The sequence below is a fragment of the Molossus molossus genome, unplaced genomic scaffold (assembly GCF_014108415.1).
Source record: "Molossus molossus isolate mMolMol1 unplaced genomic scaffold, mMolMol1.p scaffold_m16_p_15, whole genome shotgun sequence".
NCBI lineage: Eukaryota > Metazoa > Chordata > Mammalia > Chiroptera > Molossidae > Molossus > Molossus molossus.
In genome coordinates this window covers 50,642,405-50,664,314 of record NW_023425350.1, presented here as the reverse complement: position 1 = coordinate 50,664,314, position 21,910 = coordinate 50,642,405, and the positions used below count along the sequence as shown (strand labels likewise).

The following is a 21,910-nucleotide window of genomic DNA, read 5'->3' as shown; positions in this document are numbered from 1 at the left end:
ACCTGTGAGATTCCAGAGAAAGACATCTTTTTCCAAAGACAGAAAGTTGGATTTAGTGATGAGTAATTGTGGATCTCCCAAAGTCACGGTCAGCACCTGATCAATGATCTTATTCCTGTGTCTCATGGTGTCTTTGCTCAGTCAACTTAATACATCGGAGCACTATTCAGGGCAGTGGAAGCGATTTCATCAGAAAGTTGGTTGGTAATGCAAACAATATGTAGGATTGAAAAATTCTTCATACCATACAGTAAGCATTTTTTCCACTTCTAGTATGTTTCTGGTTTTATTTGTTACACTTAAGTGCAGCTGGAATTTATTTTGGTGTAAGGAGTGAGGTAGGGCTCCAACTCCCCATCCCTTCCAAACTGCTAGCTGGTTATTTAAAAAACAATTCAATGATTAAGAATGTAGTTTTTAAAATGCCCATGTGTCCCAAATGCTGTGAAAATGGAATACTAATGAAATCTTGGAGAGAATATGTGGCGTGATTTTCTGTTTGCAGATGGTTTTCATTCCAATTAAGATAAATTCAGGGCTTAATGAGGACTTGTAAAGAAACAAATTCAGGAACGAATAAGAGACACTCTTTTATCCACAAAAAATGTAGGGGGAGGAGCTGAAATGAAGCTGCGAACAAGAATAAAGTGGTTTGTGTCAGAAATAACAAACATATTTCGAAGTGTATGTAGATACAGGGATACTTACTGCAGCACTATCTATAAGACAGCCCGGTTTCCTGAGCAGCTGCAAACCTCTGGAATACCTGCTCTGTAAGGCACATCAATCATCGCCATGTGTCTGTGCCGTGCAGTTAGACACAATCCGAAGTTAGACAATATAAAAGAAATATATTGTCTTCATTCTCATTTTAATTTTTCAAGTAGCATGGATTCCTTTTTAAAATTTAAAACTGTTACTGAAAACAAAGAATATGTTGAATGTTGGACAGCTAAAGAAGAAATGAGAATAATCATGACAGTAAAGAGTTTAGCATAGGGCACAAAATAATTTGAGAGATATAATTTCATTTGCAGATCGATGGCCATTTTATTATGACCAGGATGTTAAATACTTGAACAACGCACATTTCATTTTTATAGCAAAGAGACAACCAGTGAAAGAGTTGATTTGAAAAATTTATTATTATTTAAAAAAAAAAGCAATTTCTAGGGTTTGTCATTGTATAGGTTTAGCTTGGTCTCCTACAGCATGGTACAGCGATAACTGATTTTTTTATAACAATGACCCAGAAGCACTGGAGATCCATAACTGTTTTCTGAATTATCACAGAAAGAAGAAAGAGTTAGAAGAAGAGTTTAATGTTAATTGTATTTTAAAAATCATATTCTAGTTCTTTTAAACTGGTTATCCAAGTATGATAATATAGCAGAGCTCAGATAACTAGAAAAGGCAATTGATGAGAACACCCCATTCCCATCTGGTGCATTAACAGGCATTTCACGGCATACATCTTTATATAGTTTGCAAACGAATTCAACCCATTTTACACAGCATTAATTATTTTTATTGAGTTAGCATTGGGCTGAAACGGTTGCTCATTATCTCATAATTATTATTATTATCTGATTTTTTTGGATGGTTTTCCCTCATCTGACAGTGTTTTGACTTTAGTGTATATGAAATTTTGAGATCATCTCTGCTCATTCTAGTAATATTTACAATGAGGTTACCCATGGCCAGGTATCCAAGGCTATTCATTAATTTGTCCTCTAGCTCTGTTCTTGACCTTGGTAAAAGAGAGACCTTGTGTCTCACTGGAATATGTGCCAAACTCTAGGCCAGAACTGTCTGTGGGCTGGTCATTAACAGAGGGGACCCCTCAAGGTTCTTATTAATGCTGTGCAAACAAGGGTCTCGTCAATTCAGTAACTATTTGTACATTTATAAAAGCAATACGGTCATGGGAAAAACCAACAAGCACAGCTTGGTAGAATAACCTGCCATGAAATATCATTGGCTTTATAATAATTTACTACAACTGTTCTTTTTATTCACACTGGGTAGGAAATGCTTCCATCTAACACATGGAATACGAATATATACAACAAAAAGTTGGGTTTTATTATAAAAAAACTTCACGAAGACAATAACATGGGGGTTTAAAAAACAATTTTGTGCAGTTTCCTGATCACAATCATATGTCTGCTGCCTTTTACAGGGAATGATACAAGTACTGATAGATTTTATAAACCAGTTAAAGAATTTTCCTGCCTGTAATAGCCTACTATTAAAATAGCGCCTGTTCATACAGTATATGTGTTTTTCCTTCTCAACTGTAATTCTAAATGACTACGGATGACACGATGAGTCCGTTTCAAGGACAAACCCTGCTAATCCTCTTCAAAATCATCATATATTTGCAGTTCCCTATTTCATCAACAAGTTCACTGGAACAGCATCTCAGAAACTGCACAGGGCTTCTGGTTGACGTGCTGCTGAGATCCCGAATGTTGCGTTGGCACCCGATGCCTGCCATCCTTTCTCACAACAGTGTCAGCATCTTGGCTGGAACTTTCTCGTGGCCGCAGTGAGTCATGCGGCAGAGGTGTGGGGTGCACTGTTTTGTACTGCCAGCAGTCAAAACAGTTGTCAAGGGCTCAACATCTCCCACTGTGAGCCTGGGGAACCCATTCTTCTAGGGAATGGTCTTCTGGAGTCCAGCAATGTTACTGCAGGTGGTGGAGACATTCTGGCCCCCACTTCATGAAGGACTATGCTAAAGAAGAAGCCTAGTATTCTAAAAATAAACAATACAGGCCAGGTTGGGGATGGGGGGAGGGAGGTTGCTTTCATGAGTCCTGGAAACCATCTCTGATTTTAGCTCTAGGAGAAGGCTGGGGGAGACTCCGGAAGCGGCAGGCTGGGAGGAGGGCTGGGTCTGCCGCACGTTTGGAGAAGTGTCAGTTTGGCATTAACACTGCATATTTAGTGCCTGTAGTCTAGGCACTGTGCCCAGATCTATTTCCCCCCGACTGTACCTTTTATGCCTAAGGGTTTCCCCATTCCTCCCTGCAATCCTTGTTTCTTTTTGTTTTCTAAATAGGGATGGCAAACAGGGCTCATCTCTCTCTCTCTCTCAGTTCTGATGAGTGGTGGCTCTTTGGAGTTGTGATTTGAGGATTGTGAAGAAATCATTGGGCGCCACGGGAAAGAGTGCTGGGATCGATTAGCAATGTCTGTTGTGACTAAGAATTGGTGCTTATGGAATGCATGCCAGGTCCGTATGGTTCTAAGTAAAGTGAAAGAATGAGTCTGGCTTGATGTATTCTTGAAGGATCTTTGGAGACCAGAGCCCAAAGCACTAAGTTTATATTCTGCTTTGTTCCTGAAAAGATTTAAGGAGTTTGGGAGAGGAATTTTAAGACCTGTGGAAAGCTGGAGAGGGAGGTCATTTTGAACAGGCTAGTGCAGAAGACCCTCTACAATGGCCCTGTTTTCACCCCTGGGTGCTGAGGCCCAAAGTTTAGAAAGTGCTTATAGGGCTCACAGCAGATTCAGAAAACCCTGGAGCAATGGAGTGAGGCCCAGGCACGGTGGGAATTTCAGGAGAGCATTTCTGGTCTGGGTCAGCAGATGATAACAGAAATCTATTCGTGTCCACATATGTGCCTTTTTGGGGTTAATCAGAGAACCTGGGGATAGTTTCTCTAGTATGTCAGGACCATCGTCTCTTGACTCTGTCTAGAAGTCTCTGGTGCATAACTTTACCAAGAAAGAAAAATAAAATCAGTAAAATTGTGTGGTAGGTGCTAGTGGTGCTATTTTGGGAAGATCAACTCACATTTGTCTCTGGAAAATGGGATCAATCACTTATTCATATCTCGAGTGATTTAAACCAAAGGCAATCTTGATTTTTAACATGAATCATTAACTTGTTGCTCGTCGACAATGCGTTGTCTGTTGATTTAGGGGACCATGTCAGGCCCACGCCAGCCCCCCAAGCTGCTGATGGCCTGTGGGTTTTAGAAACTGCCTGACTCTCCCATCAGTATGGCCCTTGTCAATGCACACACCCGATTTCACTTACACAGCAACATGGCAACATACCTTTTCCATCAGTAAACACCTGTTCTTTCCTCACTTGGAAACCGGGAGAATTTGGAAGAAAAATATGGCACGTTTTTACTCCTCTGAAAATCCCAGTAAGACACACTTTTGGATATTTGTCTGATGTTGAGTTTCTTGCCACAATGGCTACTCCAAGCTTTCCCCAAAATTGTAGGCAAGGGGTTTCCACCTTCCTGGGTGGTGCATAGGGGCGAGGATTCCTTGGCTCCTAGGCCAAGGGTCCACAGTTAAAGGCTGGAGCTGGAGTGGAGGAGGGAAAGCAGCATTTAGAAACTCAGCAATGTTATTTCTTATCCGACTCTGCATTTCACCCTCAGAGAAATGATTTCTTATTGGTCTCCATGAGACACAATCTCATTTAGAGCACCTCAGCAGTTTCACTGTCTCTGGAACCTTCTAGAGCTGATGGCTGGCTGGCTATCATTGCGACTGCAATTGCCTCGTCGTTTGTTTTCAAGCGTTTCAAAATTTCGATTTCTTTCCACTGATCACAATTGTTGGCTTATTGGCATGACAAACCGATTTTTAAAGTGGGTGAACATTAGTGGGCTTTGTCACCACTCATTTCCAAAGCAGAAGCCTCCTTTAACTGGAAATACTTGTTCTAACACCACCAAGGAGCCTCCTCCCTAAAGTTTTTGAGAGATCCCAAAGCGTGAACTTTGGGTTCTAGACAGAAGGCCTAGGAGGAGGCCGGGAGGGGGGTGGTGCCCTGTTGGGAGGTGGAGCCTGAGGGGGAGGGGGAAGGGTGGAAGGTGGGGATGGAATTGGAGGAGTGGGAGCACTGGGGGGTGGGGGAGGGCAGTGGGGTGCAGGGGGTGGGGGTGTGTAGATGGGGGCAGGAGGTGGCGAGCTGGTGTGGTAAGCGTTGTTGAGGGGGTACTTGGCCGGCTGATTGTTCTTGACTCTGGTGAAGTTGATGCAGCGCCCCTGGAAGAGAATCAGAGAGAAGGAAATGTGAGCTGGAGGCTGCTGTGACCTTGCAGCAGGGAGGTGGGCAGCGTGGTGGGCAGCCCGAAAGAACGTGCAGACACACGGCTACGACAACACTCTACGGGCATGAGCAGGACTTCGCAACACATAAGCTCTTGTGGCCCAGCTGGTGTGGCTCAGTGGTTGAGCATTGACCCAAGAGATTACTGGTTCGATTCCCAGTCAGGGCACATGCCCAGGTTGTGGACCCGATCCCCAGTGGGGGGCATACAGGAGGCAGCCAATCAATGTTCTCTCTCATCGATGTTTCCATCTCTCCCTCTCCCTTCTTCTCTCTCTAAAATCAATAAAGAAAAAAAGAAAAAGAAAAAAACAACTCCCATGTCCTTTTTCTAAGGTTACTGTGTTGCAAAATTATTTGTTAAAATTCATTTTTCCTGCAGTTTCTCTCTCTCAAGGAGCAGGAAAAGAAGGAATCTGACCTTAGCCAGATGCATAGGGTCAAGCCGAGCACAGAGGTCATCAGGGTTAATCTCAATGGCCTTGCCAGCCAGGAATTACCATCGATCGTTTCATTTCATACCTGAGGAGACTGAGGCTCAGAAAGTTCAGTCATTTTCCCAAGGCCACACAACTAGGAAAGCTGGGGTTGGCGGAATTTGAGGAACAGTTACCCATAGGATATACCAGCGTGTGCTTTGAGACTTGGCTTGGGATGAGAGTCACCAAGGGGCATATTGCGCGTTGCTGGGAGATGTGGGGTCCGAGCAAACCTTTGCTCACATGTCCACTCATCCTTCAAGTTGTAAGTCAAGTCCCTCCCCCTCCACACATCTTTCCCTGATGGCTCCTCTGCTCCCCCACCCCCCACCCCCATGTTCTCTAGCTATAAGCCAGGCCACGTGCCAAAGCCTGCAGACTAGAATCGTTTGATCTGGAAATGCCTTGCCTCCCTAACCAGATGAGAAACTTCCAGAAGGAAGCGGCCCTGTTTTATACTTTGCTGCTACAGGACTGGTTTAGGATTTACAAGCCCTATTTAGATGCCAGCATCTTCTCTGAGCTTGCATTTCATGAGCTTCAACCAGGGCCTGACTTTCTCAGGTTCTGACGGGGGTCCACTAGCAGCAGAAATAAGTCACCGTGTTCTCGCTGCACTGCCCAGAGCCCCAGATCAAGTTCAGGCTTCCATGCCGTAAGCTGATGTTGTAACCCAGTACTGTAAATTCCCAGTTGTCCAAGAGGCTCTCTTTTACAGATTTATAAATCTCAGTCTTGGTTACAGTTTATTTATGATTCTGGATAAAGCTCTTTCCTTCAAGATGTTAAAGTCCTAATGGTTACCATCTGTGATAAATTCCTGCAATGGACAATGGAGAGTTGGGATTTACTGTACTATGTATTCTGCTCTTCGTTCCTAGACATGCTAAGTCAGACCCAGAGACCAGAGATTCATTTCCTTTAAAGGTGAAGGAAAATTCCAATCTTGGGTAAGGAGCTGCTAGTCCTGGGGTTGAGTCCCTGTGTGGCTTTAGATTTCCTTTCGGCTGGCCATCCACTGCTCCCTCCCTCCCTCCCTCCCTCTCGGGATCAGCGCTGGTGGGCTGGAGCGAGACAGGAGGCCTGTTGATCAAGAGGCTGGGAGCTGGGGGGTGAGGTGGGGAGAAAGACCTCCCTAGTAGCCCCTCCAGTTGCCATCACTGCCTCTTGGCTATAGCTGCAGGAGGCTGGGGAGGGCTGAGATGGGGAGAGGCAAGGAGCCCCCTTCCTGTGGTCAGTAACATCTAGGACTTCACTCACGGTCTCCTGCTCCAGACTGGGCTGTGGTCCACGATAGACCCGAGGACATCAGAGCTGACTCAGCACCCCAGAGCACACCCTAAGCAGCCAGAGGGGAGGGGTAAGCTCCCCGACTCTGCCACGCCCTGCCGCATGACAGCCCACTGTGCCACACAGTGGGGATAATACCACCTGCCACTGATAGCATTATGAGGATTCAGCTAGTCAGTGCTGGCGAAGGCCTTGAAACAGCACCTGGCACAGGGTGTTTGGAAAATGAAGTTGAGTCTAGATGGGGAAACACCTTCAGACTCAATAATGGCCTTATCTGCTGTAGAAAGTTGAGCTGGAGGGAGTATCAAGTTTTCCGACTCCTAGTTTAGTGCCGTCTAAGTGAGCTGCAGGCTAGAGCCTCCACACGCCACACCTGGATTCTGGGGTGAAACTGGCACACAGGGGGAAAGAATGTAGCGCTGGACGTGTGACAGGGCAGCCCCAGAGCCGCCCTCTGACGCACCCTCTTCTATAGTTTCATTGCCACGTAGCTCCTGTAACTTACACCTATAGGACCTCCCAGTGTTTTGCACACCACACCCAGTTGACTGTAGATGATGCATCAACATATACCTATTGTCCTGAAAAAGGTGCAGATTCCTCATAAACAACTCCCTGGGGTCAGTTACAGGAAGATGCAATTAGAACTTCGGGGAGGGGTGTGGCTAAAATGAAGTTCTTAAAACCTGGAGTCTGAGGAGCCAACACAAACACTGTAACACTTAGACCATATAATTGGCCCAAAGATCAGTTTACACGACATCATTTTTTGCTTGCGAGAGGATAATAGAAAGGCCAGATGTTCTCAGTGTCATGTACGCCAGCAAATCTGCACCAGTGTTTGCTTAAAATGTTGCTAGGACAACTGGCGTGCTCAGTGCCTACACTGGTCTTTGGAACCCAGTTTAATTCTTTGCAGTATTGTTTTTGGGTGGTTTGATTCAGATCTAAGATATAGCTTTGATCTCAGTTTACCTAGGGGTTGCTCATTTTTGAAGAATGAATGCCAATTATTTTCACATATTATCAACAAAATGCTCTGGATAAATTCTAAGAGGAAAATGCAACAATATCTCCTGCTAAGTGGTAGCTTGGCAGGGTGCTAGGTGGTGTTCCTCTTAGGCTGGAAAATGCCCTTTTTTATCTGATTGAATTTAATGGTGTTGGGAGGATTATTAGAAATGTCCAGGCACATCATCTTTATTACCCAAACCCTATGAGCTAAGTATTATTATCTTCACTGTACAGAAAAGAAAAGACTGAGAGTTTAGCTTTATTTAAATAATGTGCCCAAGGTCATATAGCCTGGGACTGATAGAAGTTGGATTAAAACCTGCTCTGCAGACACAAATCCTCTTTTCACTTGCATTATCCTGAAGATTGACTGAAAGTACAAATAATTTCTTGAAGCACTCGTAGATGGTATCACACAATGTAGCACTTGGCCACAATCCATGTAGATCTTGGCCAAGATCTCTTGACCTAGCTGTCTAGAGATCTTTTCAGAAAACAAGTCTGGTCAATTTACTGCCCAGCTCAAAATCCTACAAAGGCTTCCCATCATCTTTAGAATAAATCTAAACCCCTCCCATGGCATTTCAGCCCTTTTGTGATCTGTTCCTGACTTACATCTTTCTTCTAATTTCTTGCTCTTTTATTGCAGGGTGTCCTAAGCCCTCCACAGATACTGTGTTCAGTGAAAGAACGCACTATCTACTTGGTGCTCTTCTTAGTATAACATTGCTCCCTGGCTGGTGGGTGAGTGTCCCTGAGGCAGCATCTGAGTCTTGTCTCTTCCCAAGATCTTTAAAGCAGCACTTGGTTCAAGTTCAAGTTGGCACTCAACGAACACTGCTCATATCCCCGAGGGTGTCCGAGGCAGAGTGAGCCTTTGTTGAAAGCTCAAATTTTCCCTGCAAGTTTAGGTTCTCAGAGGATCAAAGGTCTATGAACTCATGGCTGTGAGTTCAGGTCTCCTTGGTCACCCTCTCATGGTCTCTTTGGACACCTAGGCTCTTGGGGGAGGGTTGGCAAGCATCTGATGTGCTCCCCTTGATTTCACACTAGACATGTTAACATGTTACCTTCAAAAATAGTTTTTTGGTTACTTTTGATCGACTCCTCAAAGAAAATTGTCCCTCCACAAAACCCTTTTCCTAAGTTGCAGATGACACCCTCTGAAACAGTCGTGGAGTAGACAGATCATATCGACCAGGCTCTGGCTTTTTTCCCATTTCGAGCCGCAGACACCAGTCCAAGGAGCACAGAGACAGGAAACTGGAGGTGTGGGGCTGTGGTCTGCCCTGTGGGTCAGGCCGGGGAGGCAGAGTTCGACCTCCGGTTCTGTCCCTGATGCACTCACTGTGACACCTAGAGTAAGTCACTCTCTTTCTATGGGCCTCCGCTTCTTCATCTCTAAAACAAAGTTGTGCTAGTTAGATGACATTCAAGGGTCTTTCAGCCCTAATATTTTGACTCAATCAAAATTCGAGTTGCCTTGGGGCCCTTTACTCAAATACTTTAATCTGAATTTTTGGGAGCAGTTTGCATGTCTTTTATACTACTTAGTTTGACTAACTCTTTTTGTGTATTGCATGTTTTCAAGTTGGTCATCAGATTTATAAAATGTTAATAAATTGAATTTCAAAATTGGAATCTCCATCTTCTGCTCTATTGTTACCATGGTAAAGACTCAGGCTTGCCTGTGAGCTCTGAATTTGAGTTTGTGGGATGACAGGGGGCATGTGAGAAGAACTGTGAGCTGATTGTGTGCAAATGACTTGCCAGTGGTGAGTTCATGCATGCTGAGTGTTATAAACATCTGCTTAGGTATCAGGCACGATCCATGGAGAGGGGGCTGGCCTTGGGAGACGGTTAAAAATATGCCACGCTCCCACAGATTAAACAAAATAGTTCCCTATGAACAGAGGTCACTTAAGGAAATTGGATTTCACAGTAAGAATACGAAAATAGACAGATGGAAAAATCATAACATGTATGCCAAGTTTCTTCTGACAAATACCTTTTCTCTCTGGCCTAGTTCTCTCATTAATTGTCTTGTTTGGAGGGCTGTAGGTATTTCTCATGTTACAAATGGATTGGGTTTCCAAAATTTGTTTTAAGTCATTTGTTTAGAATTAGGGGCATACTTTCTAGCTTAAGTCACTCTTGTAAGTGGGGGTTGGTTCCCAGGCTAGACCACAAAAGCCCATTGGCATATTGAAGGCAATTGATGTCATCCTGCTGAAGTTGGTGCTCTGATGATAAGTGAGACACATGAGCAATGAATGGATGGAGGGCTGGATTGGATGACTTCACAGTGCTTTCTGTCCTACAGTTCTCTTCATTTGTTGAGTCCTTTGTGCAATCACCCTTTTGACAAATGGTGTTTGAGAGCCCACTGTGTCCCGGACATCTTCTGAGGTGCCGCTGACAGCAGTTCAGTGATCCCACAAGCAATAATATTTGTGCTCTGTGACAATGGCCTTGGTCACAGTTGATTGGACCAGAGGTGGATACGTACCCTGAGCTAGGCCAATCAGATTCTCTCTTCTGGGACAGAATTAAGACTGAATTTACTCTTCTGCCACAGTCAGGGAGAAGCAGATTCTGAGTCTCTCTTGTGAAGATCCTTCACACCCATCCACTCCTCCCCCTCACACTTGCTCATCTTCTGTAACTTGGGCCACTAAGTAAACCAGTCTTCCTGCCTTCAGCCTTTCTCTTTTCCAGTGATATTTTGGTTTTCATATAAAATTTATATATACACACATATATAAATAAAAATGTGTATGCACATGTATATATAGAGGTATATACATTATGTATATAAACCCATATACATCAGATTTTATGCATCTACACAAATAAACATATACATGTACATATACATAGACAGACATTCAACAATGTCTTCCTGCTTAATCTCTTCAATGCCCCCCCCCCCCCATCAAGGGAAAATATCCAAGTTCCTGAGTAGGAACTGGCCCCTGCCCCTTTGCATTTCTTCTTGCCATTCCACGCCGTGTCTTCCGTCCACTTCAGCTTTGGTCCATCCTTTGAAATGAAGTCACCATACTCTGGCTTTTCATTTAACAGCGTTCATTAGTACTTCCAATTCTATGACAGGGACAAGGTGGCACAGAGACACCTGTCTTGCTTTTTCCTCTTGCCCGAAGCCTGAGTCGAGGGCAAAGAGAAGGGTGTGTTGAGAGTGGTGAAGCCAGGACCCTTCTCGGTTCCCTTTTCTCCACCTTGAACTTGCCCTGTCTATGAATCTCATATAATAGACTGCCTTTTATGTGCTGTGCGTGGAAAAGGAGCCAAGGTCAATTCTTTCAGTTATTTGATTCATTTTGCTGCCACACACGCTGGCGCGCTCCGCTTCATAACTTCTTCGGATGCCAAACTAAGGGCAAGACGAAAGCATGAAGGGAATATTTGGTAACAAGGGGAAACCAGAGAAATGGAAGGGTAGAAATAAAAATGGTACATCTTTTGAGGGACACTTGCATACGTAGTTTGTTAAGCATTACTATGGAGATGAGACTTATTTAACAATAAAATTCACTTTTTTTGTCTGATTAAAAAGTTTTACATTTTCTTTGAGGAACGTTTGTAAAATGCACAAAAGAAGGAAGAAAAAAAGACTGAAAAATTATTATTATTTTTTTAATCCTCACTTGAGGACATTTTTCCATTTCTTGTTCAGATAGAGTGGGGGGGGGGGAGGAAGAGAGAGAGAGAGAAAGAGACACTGACATAAAAGGAACATATCGAGTGGCTGCCACCCGCATGACCAACCAGGACTGGGGACAAACTGCAACCGAGGTACGTGCCCTTAGTGGGAACTGAACCCGGGTCTCTCTGGACCGCAGGCCAACACTCTAACCGCTAAACCAAACTGGCCAGGGCGAGAAGATTAAAATTTTAAATGATAATGCTGAGAGAGTTAATAGTCAGTGCTTATCTGTTCAGAGTTCTCTCTTTGACACACACGCACTCACACACACACACTGTGGTGCTTATATTTACAAAAACGGAATCTTCCTATACAAAATTTTTTTAATAATATGCTGTGACAATTTCTCCCCTGACATTTTCAATCTTTTCTTTTTCTTTTTTTCTCACCCGAGGACATTTTTGCATTTATCTTCAGATAGAGCAGGAGAAAGCCAGGGGGGAAGAGAGAGAGAGAGACATCGATGTGAGAGAGACACATTGACTAGTTGCCACCCACACGACCTCAACCAAGGCTGGGGACAAACTGCAACCGAGGTACGTGCCCTTAGTGGGAACCGAACCCGGGACTCTCTGGTCCGCGGGCCGACGCTCTAACCGCTGAGCCAAAGCAGCCAGGGCTCAATATTCAACAGTTGCATAATCTTCTGTCACCTGGAAGCACCAAATGCAGTTATTAAATTCTTTATGGGGCTTCAGGAGCCCATCTAACTTCTAATATCACAACATTTCGAACATAAACTTCTGAAAAGTTCTAGAATCAATTGTTAATCTTTGATTTAGGATTTTTACATCCAGTTTCTTATGTGAGACTGGCCATTTTCCTTTTGTTGTGGACTGTTTCTGTCATCAAGGTTATGTTAACTTCACAAAAAGAAATTGGGAAGATTTTTATCTTTTATATGTTCTATATTTCTGAAGGAGCATAAAATAATTTGTTCATCAAAAGCATAGGAAACTCTCTCGAAATCTTTCTGAACATGCTGTTTTGCTACAGCGCAGCTCTGTGATGACTCTAAAAGATTTTGTCACAGGTAGCGACCTATTCAGGTTCTGTACCTTTTCTTCAGTCAATTTCCATAATTTATTCTTTTTTAGAAATCATTCATTTCATCAAGAGTTTTTTTTTTTAATTCCTCACCTGAGGATATTTTTCTAGTTATCATCAGATAGAGTGGGAGGGAGGGAGAGAGAGAGAGAGACAATAGAGAAACATCGATGTGATAGAGACACATCGACTGGTTGCCTCCTGCACAATCCCAACCAGGGCCAGGAAGAATCGTAACCGAGGTACGTGCCCTTGACCGGAATCGAACCCGCAACTCAAACTGGCCAGGGCTCATCCAGTGTTTTTAAAGCATTTGCACAGATATGTACTTAGTTCACGGAAAATTATTATAGTTAAATAAATCTATTTGTGGTGATACTTCTTCTGTTATTAATATTATGTTAATATTATTAATATTATACATATTTACATGTTCTGACTTTTTTTTGACTTTCAAAAAATTGCCAATGCCATTGGTATTTCCAAAGAAATTTTTTAAAAAATTTATTTTTCAGTTCTACTGATTTTGCTTTGTTTTCATTAATTTGTTCTTACTGTCACACAGTCCTTGTTTTGGTTTTCTGTAGATTTGTTTTCTATTCTTTCCTAAGTTTTAACTAAATGCTTAACTTATTTGTTTTCTTATTTAATAATAAAAATATTTAAGGTCATGATTTTTCCAAATCTCACAAGTTTTATTGTGGCGTTTCAATGATCACTTTTCTAGAATTCCAGTGATTGTAGTTTGATGTCCTCTTTGACTTAATAGTAACTTAAGAGCATGTTTTAAAACTCCTAAGTGCTTTTTAAAAAAGTTTAATCCCTAATTTCCAGATTTTTTATTTTCTTGTGGTGGGAAAATGTGGCCTGTAAAAATAGTCTTTTTTTTTTCTTCCAGGTTTTCTTTGTTGCCCAAGTTATAGTCAATTTTTACAAATTTAAAAAATAACATGAATTTTTCTAAAAAAAATACCTAGTAATCATTTTTCTTAGATTTGTTAAAGCCTCTATATCTGTTATTTATTTTTTTGCAACTGCTTGTTCATTGACGTCTAAGGGTGTATGGATTTATTACTCCCCACCCCGATATTTTAAATAGCTATATTTGCTCAAATTTGACTTTGCTGCTTTAGTAGTTGGGCCACCCAAGGGCAGCAGCGAGGGCCTTGCTCAGCGGTCGGGGCAGCGAGAACTTCTGTTCCAGGCGATTCTCTCTCCCTGTGGTGGTAGCTTGTCGGAAAGAGAGCCGCCGCCAAGTCCTTCCCTCTCCCCCACGGCGAGGGGTCTGCTCCTCCGCTCCCCAGGATCTGGGTCAGCTTGTGTCGGTTCTGAATAATGGAATGCACACGATGGAAAGGATGTTGTGTTAGCTTTGAGTCTGATGCTAAGAGTCCTGGAAGTTTGCGCTTCGGGTTTTAGGTGCCCTGAGCCCCACGCGAGAAGTCCAGGCGCTTCCCTGCAGCGAGAGGCCACGTGGAGGAGACCCCGGAGCGCAGGGTCTCGGAGGAGGAAGCCCTCTTGGACGTCTGGCCCAGTCCACCTTGCACGACTCCAGGTCTGGTTGTTTGGAGCCACCGGGTTGTTACAGAACAATACCGAGACAAGTGGCAAGCCCTCTCTTTGCCCGGAAGGGTCACGCCCGGTTTGTGCCTCGAACTATGGGAGTTGCTGTGGGTTTCTCCTTCATTTGGACCCTGAACTTGGCACTCTTCCCAGAAGTGTTGATAAGGATCCTGCCTGGGCTCTATTCATTGCCTGACTGGCTAAGACTTCACATGGCTAGAATCCAGGCCCCCTCAAGAGAAAGATAAGATCACGGGATAAGAGAAAGCTGGAATCCCAAGGTAATCATCACAAATCTCCCTTTATGTTCTCTTGATACTCATTGTGAAATGCAGGCTGTTACTGATGAGAAAAGGCTGAACAGGGAGAGGATGGGAAAGAGCTGCTATTGAAAGGGTTTTGCCTATTTACAAACTTGGGCAAGTTCCTCGTGTGAGCAGCCTGGACGTGCTGCCCCGGTGGATAGCTCTGGGTTGAAGACTCCCCTGCTTCTGCAGTTAAGGGAAACTCATGTGCTCAAATTGCCATTCCTTCCTGAAAGTCTTTAAAAATATTTTAATAAGCACCCTGACAGAGAAGAAACACAGTAAGATAAAGTAGCCTTGCCCCTTAGTGAGGATGAATAAACTGTGTGTAACTTGAAAGGTTGCTGAGTACCCATGTCAACCTATGCCCAAAGTTACAATTAATTACTTGTCACACAAATGAATGAATTAGTCAGTCCCAGTAGAGATGGCCTTACCCTGATAGACCCTGAGAAAGATAAAGACGCTGTCGTAAACCCTGGCTGGGTAGCGCAGTTGATGAGAGCATCATCTTGATATGCCACGGTTGCGGGTTTGATCCCTAGTCCGGGCAGACACAAGAATCAACCAATGAATACATAAATAAGTGGAACAACAAATGTTTTTTCTCTCTCTCTCTCTCAAATCAATCAATAATTTAAAAAATGCTATTGTAGCCAACAAAGACCAAAACATGCACGGTGGCTTAATGAAAGTGTTTTACAAATGGGACTTCCCCAAATCTGATGCTTAAACCCTCTCTGGGTCTCATCATTATATAAAACCATGGCATGTTATGTCTGCACCTATCTAATCCTGACAAATCTTAAGAGAGAAAATAGGATTGGAGAAAGGAGATCCAGAAAAAGTGATCAGGTGGCCCAAGTGCTGTGAGTGGGAACTGGCTAGAAAAATTCAGACCTTTCAAGGTAGCAAGACAAAGAAGTAGGCAGAGATGCCACGGGGGGTGCATTTCAGAGGTGAAATTAGTTGAAAACCTTTGTTGGTTGAAGAGGAAGCAAATGGTGCTGAATGGTCTGACCCAACATAGCACAGCCTAAATACTGCTTCTTAATTTTGCTTTTCTCAAAACCAGTCATTGGTACTGACCAGACTGTTTTCACTGGTGGCGTCAAGTCCAGTGTAGACTCCATAGACCCTACTAAGCAATGCAGCAATTACTTCTCCAAACATCCTGCTTTTCACTGACATTTTGGATGGGTCTGGATCTCAGTAATAAAATAGCTCCAGTGCACTTTTCTAAGATTTAAACAAAAGCACTGTGGCATGGTCATGCTGAGCGAGTGGAAGTCCGACCCACAATGAACTATTGTATTCAGAGCTTCCTTCTCTCTCTTCCAGTTAACAAACTTGAGAATATTTCTCCTGCCCTTGTCCATGTTCCCATTTAAATGACTTAGAATTATCATTAATATAGTCTTTCTTTTCATTGTTGTATTTCTGATAGGCATTTGCCTTAAAAAATTGGTACCAGAAAATAACCTGAGATTTCTGGCCAAGAGCATTAATTAGCTTGAATGTGAAAATGTAATATTATGAAATTACTTATTTATCAACTGCATAGCTCAAACCTCACACTACTCCGTAGATCCAAGCTCACGGAGGAAGGTTTCCTTCTGTTGCACAGTGTGACACATCCCATCTTTAGGATGAATTCTTCTCTTATGCCTACAGCTGTCAAAGTACTTTCCCCAAAGTGGAGGGAAAAAAAAAAGCAATTTTGTTTTTGTATAACTATATTGTTGCCAGTGAGTGGCACTTTAAATGGGTATGTGTCCTTTAGGTTCTTATTACCTCTGCACAAAAACTATTTTCCTATCCCATGGCCCTGTCACAATGTCTAAGCTCCCTATTTGAAAGACCAGTTGCTTGTTACGAGGTGAAGTTTCATGCTCATTACATCTACTGTTCATCTTATTTTGTCCTAATAGCTCTGTTGGTTAATAATATAATATTACCCTGATTCAAAAATGTCAAAACTGGCTCAGAAAGACTAAATAATTTTCCCAGGGTCTCTCTGCAAGTACCTTGCTGGGCCAGAGATGTCAATCTAACACTGCTTAATGCTCAACTCTTTCTTTTGAGCAACGTGTGCTTTCAGATTGCAACAAATCTAGGGCAGAAGGAATCAAGAAGTATGATACTTAATAGGGTTGGCTACCAGTAATGTTATATACTTGAGAATTTCCTTTGGGTCCCAGTACTTCCCAGCTCCCACTGTTCTCGTCCAGCTTTCCACGTCGCTATTTTTTCCTTCCTCAGAATTCAGTGCCTTCCAGCTGCCCTTCCTGGAAAAGGGCCCATATATACATGCCTGTTCTTTCTTCCAATCAAAACTTGCTTGTCCTGTGTGCCCCTCCCTTTCCATCCTTCTCTGTGCTCTCTCTGTGATTCATGAGCCGAGTCCACTCTAGGGGTTCATTCCTTACTAGGTGCTTTCTTTCCAAGGATACAAATATATACTGCAATGGAGATGGTTACTTGTTCCCCATATCCATGTTTTTAGCAGTAACCCTTGAATTTCACTGGGCACGTGACCATCTAGTAATGTGTACATTTCCCAGCCTCCCTTGCTTAAGTCTATTCAAGACGCAGTAAGAGATTCTGAAAGGCCTGGCCTCATGTGGCACGTGACCTAGTGTGGCTTCCTTTACGTTGAGATGTGGTGTGTAACCTACATTCTGACCAGTTGGATGGGAGCAGAAGTGATGTCTACAGATTAGTTTGGGCCTTAAAAGGAGGGGGCACACTCTCTCCGTTTCCTTTCTTGGACTATGCAGATGAGACTATGGGATGATGGAGAAACAAGGCAGAAGGAGCCTGGGCCCTTGACAGCCTGGAGACAGTATACTGACCCTGGATGGCTTATCCCCAGAGGGTTACATGTGAGATAAAACATTCTCTTATTTAAAACTGTATTATTTTGGGATTTGGCTAGATTAGCTGAACCTCTAACCTAAATAATATAACTCCTAAAGGGAACATTCTGAAAACAGTGTTTTATTCTAAAGGCGTTGCCCCAATACTGGGCATGTGGGGTGCTGGGGCAGGTTTTGTGGTGATTTCCTGGGAGCAGACTGGGCTTTAGGATGCCTCTTAAATCTTGACCGTGCACTTGGCTGCCGTCTCCAAATGTACGCGGCTGGACTCTTCTGCTTCTCAGGTGAGGGGGATCCTGCCAGAGAGCCTCGCAAAGTGAAGCCAAAGCCCCAAGATCATGGCTGATCTTTGAGATCGGCCAGACATAGAAATGGAAAACTTAGAGCACTTAAAGTCTGCAGCTCATTTCGAGCAAAACACATTACTTAAGTTATCCAACCTCAAAATTGGTTTCAGACCTCCACGGAGCCCCAGAACTCTTCCTAATTGTGAGTCCATGAAGGGTTGGATCTGAAATGCGAACAGGACCCAATATCAAAATGCCTCGCTGCTGTGGCATGGAAACACCTCACTAATTCAGGCTGCACCGATTAACTGTTTGTCACAATTCTCCCCAGGCTGGGCCGAGCACGTGCTGTAGGACCTGAGAAGAAATGATTTGTTTACAGTGATATTTAGAGAGAGCGTAGGAGGAATCTTTAGGAGGAAAAAAAATGCACCTTAACTCATTTGGAAAGAGGCAGGATATAAATGATAGCACAGTTTTTTGGGGGATTTCAGCACTTTAATTATAAATAAGGGATGTTGCTGGTAACCAATGGATTTAATTTGTTCAGTCACAGGGGGCTCAGTGGAGACCTGGACTTGGAAAGACCGTGAGTGCCATTGCCGGCTTCATTTTATTTCAGTGGTACCTCCTGGCCGCCCTTCCAGGGACAGCACAGAGTCACCCAGGCACCTGCGCAGGCCTCTGAGTCCGGAATTCTTCCCAGCTCCTCCCGCTGGGTCTGTGGCTGCTCCCGGCATTCAGCATTTCTTGCCTCTTGAACAGTTTTGGCCCTCAGGCTCTCCCATTTTTACAGACTGATGAGACCTTTGGAATGACCTTGACCTTTGTCTCCCTTGGCTCCATGACTTGCTGCATATCCGTCCCCAGGTGATGGGCCTTTCACCGGCCCTACTCTCTATGGGCGGGGGCGGTCTGGAGCAGGTCACTGCATTGACCTGACAGGAGAGGGACGAGCCAGGCCTTTTATTGATTTGCCTTGTGCTCCCTCTCCTCCTCCTCCAATTTAAATCTGGCTCGTGAGGCTATACTGTTGGCCTTCCATATCTGTGGGTCCCACTTCTATGGATTCAACCAACTGCAGATTGAAAATATTAGAAAACAAGTTATGTTGTTGCTGACGTGTACTGTATAGTTAGGTCTGTGATGGTTGTATCTGTACTAAATATGTACAGACTTATTTTGCCCTGATTCCCTCTACAATACAGTATAACAACTATTTACATAGAATTTACATGGTATTTGGTATTATAAGTAATCTAGAGATGACTTTAAAGTATATAGGAAGATGTGTGGAGGTTATACGCAAATACTATGCCATTTTATATAAGAGACTTGAGCATCCTTGCATTTTGGTGTCTGCTTGGGGTCCTGGAACCAAGTAGTCCACTGTGCCATCGTCTCCTGCCTCCTAACTAGTCTCTGAAGCCTGGTGGCCCCTTTCCAGTGCATCCAGGAAGCAGCCACACGAGCCTAAACATCACAGGATCGTGCCACATCCCAGATCCCTTCCCCAGCTGCCGTGGCACAGGACTGGGATCCCAAATACCAACGTGGCTAACAAGGCCCTGCATGATCAGCCTCACCTCCCGCCAGCTCCCCCTTCCCTCCACCTGCCAGCCCTGCACCTCCTCTCAGTCCACGGTCATCTCTACTTCGTGACCTTTGCAGGTGTCCTGCCTGGAACTTTCTTCCCCCCAAGCTTGCTTGTCTAAGCTCTATTCACACTTGTTGCCTCAGCTCCAAGTCACCTGAGAGGTTTTCCCTGCCCACACCCAGTCTCCGCGGGACCTACCTGCTAATCTCTTTCATGGTTTCCCGTCCTTTTCCTTATCAAACTTTGCCACTCACCGTGAGTGCAACTGGCTGTGGTGACCATTGTATTCCCTTTGCCACCCAGAGCTGGCACACAGAAGGGCTGCCAAAGTATTTGTAAAATAAAGGATGAAGAAACAGACCCTGCTTCCCAGCAAGAGGGTGAAACATGCCAAATACCACATTAAGCCCTGGGAACATTATGATCCTATTTGTATCCCGTGAATAAGCTTAAAAGCCCATCTAATGGGCATGGGTGGTCATCGTTGTAACTCTGATAGCCATGATTTATCCAAGCCATACATAGGTTATTCTAGAACCTCATCACGGCCTTGTAAAGCAGGTCTTACTATCCCCATCATAAAGATAAAAAGCTGGGGGCTCGTAAAGGCTAAGACCCTTCTCCAGGGCCACACGAATAGCAAGTGGCAGGCTCAGGATTCAAGCCTAGTTTGGTCTGACTTTGAAGCTGCCGTGCTTTTCCCTCAACACTGCTGCCTGTGAACTGGGTCCCTTAGTATTTCTCCAGCCTCCAGATACGAGAGCCTGTGGGGTGAGGGAGGCCTGGAGGGGCCTCTCCCAGCGGGGGCCTGGGTTCTGGTCACAGAGATCAACTCTGGAGTGAATTCAGCCAGAGAACCCAAATACAGCCTGTGAGTCCAGACAGTGCAGAAAGGTTACTTCATGCTTAGTAAGAGCATCTTTGTTCTTGATCTGAAGACCCTGCGCGGTGCTGGTGGTCTGGCCCACTCCCCCTTCAGGTGCCGCAGCCGCCAGCCCCTCCCAGTTCACCGAGGAAGAGGGTCTCGAGGCTGTGACTGAGGGGGGGGTGGCGAGGCAGTGTGGTCACACCACTGCTCTGAACGCTTGCTTCCTTCTCCTGGGAGGGGCTGCTGTGAATGAGAAGGAGCCCAACAGAAGGAGCAGCACTTGTCCTCTCTCTGCTCATCACGGTTTCCACCGGGTCCTTCCATGTTTTCTAGCCTTCTTTCTGAGAGCAGGGACTTTATCCTACGACTTGGTCTAAAACAAGCTTCTGGAAGAGCATCACTTAATCATTCATTCAGTAAGCTGCCGGAGGGGTGCAAGGGTCACCTCGCGAAGCTGGAGAGGGAGCCGCGGAGGGTGCGTGGTCAGTCCCTCCGAACTCCGTTCTTTCTCAGCTCAACTCTCTCCTCCGTCCTGTCTCCTCCTTCGCTTCTTCCCTGCCCATGATGTTCATCCCTCTGAGGGGAGCTGAGTGGAACTCCAAAACTCCTTCATCTTGAGATATCCTCTTCCTACCCCCACACCCTGGGCATGCCCAGCCTACCACTGGGTCTGATATTCTCCACGTTAGGGGGTCCCCTGTGGGCATCTGCCAGAGATCCCTCTTAAAATGCCATGATGCTGCCTGGCAGGGAGATTCCTTAGACACTGGCACACAGCACCGCGTGGGTTTATCAGCATAATTATCTAGCCTTTTGAGGCCAGGGAAAGGCACTCAGGATTGTTAGTTTGGGGGCTGGTGGTCTGGAAGAAGGGACCCAGGAAAGTCAAGTATTGGTGGGAGTGGGGGAGGCGAAAAGACGAAAGTGTGCAGGGCACTGAAGAAAGGCCGGAGGGGCGGGCGGGTCAGCGCAGCTCACCACCTCGGAGGCAGAACCACAGAGAAGGGAGGGAAGGGGCACCACAGACGGTCCCGCACCTTTTGACCCGGGGCTTCCCTTCCCAAAGGTGAGCGAGGAACCCAAGAGAGATGGTTTAATCTCCAAGGAGCTTTCTTTCATGCTAGTCAGACGCTATAATGTGGACTAGTCACAGGGTTTAACTATTTTAGAAATGCTTTCACAAAAGGGAGTGGGGTTGAAATCCTCTGCTCCTTGCATCATTTTCAGAGGAAGACGACTTTTCAAAGCTGTCAGATTTACATGTTCTGGGCAGGAAGCGCAGGATCTGAACCAAGAGACCCACGTGTCCGAGGACTGCAGTGCGGGACTGCGGCCAGGACGCGGGCCAATCCCATGCGCAGAGCTCCTGAGCTGACGGTGGGCCTGCTGGGCACGCCTCCGAGAACGGGGTGCACGGTGGTGCAAGCCCACTTTCTGAAACCGGGATGACGTCGGGCTGCTACTGGCCTCGGTGGGGATTTGGGGGCAGGAGAGAGAGGAACAGAGAGGGGAAAGGGTGGTGGAGCTAAAGCGAAGAGCTACAAGGGGCCAGCACCTCACTCTTCCCATGGACAGAGCAGTTTCAGGAGCGGTGCCACACGACAGACCATTCCCCTCTGGGTCACTCCGGCCGTTTTCAAAGCGAATTGACGCATCTCCAGTCACTAAAAACCCACAGCGATTTTAACCTACTGCCTCCAAGGAGGCTGTCGGTCACGGAAACGCGGCCTCTTTTGTGAGCTCCGGACAAAGTTAGCACACACAA

General features: G+C 44.9%; 1 protein-coding gene across 1 annotated transcript in view; it reads right to left on the bottom strand.

Annotated features, from left to right (window-relative positions):
• Positions 1-1,174: 1,174 nt before the first annotated feature.
• ANTXR1 (ANTXR cell adhesion molecule 1) overlaps positions 1,175-21,910 on the bottom strand; it is a 228,112-nt gene continuing 207,376 nt past the window's right edge. The window contains exon 18 of the mRNA XM_036263300.1: positions 1,175-5,022. Within this exon, the coding sequence (XP_036119193.1) occupies positions 4,762-5,022 (261 nt within the window). The 3' untranslated portion in view covers positions 1,175-4,761. The remainder of the gene's footprint in view (positions 5,023-21,910) is intronic.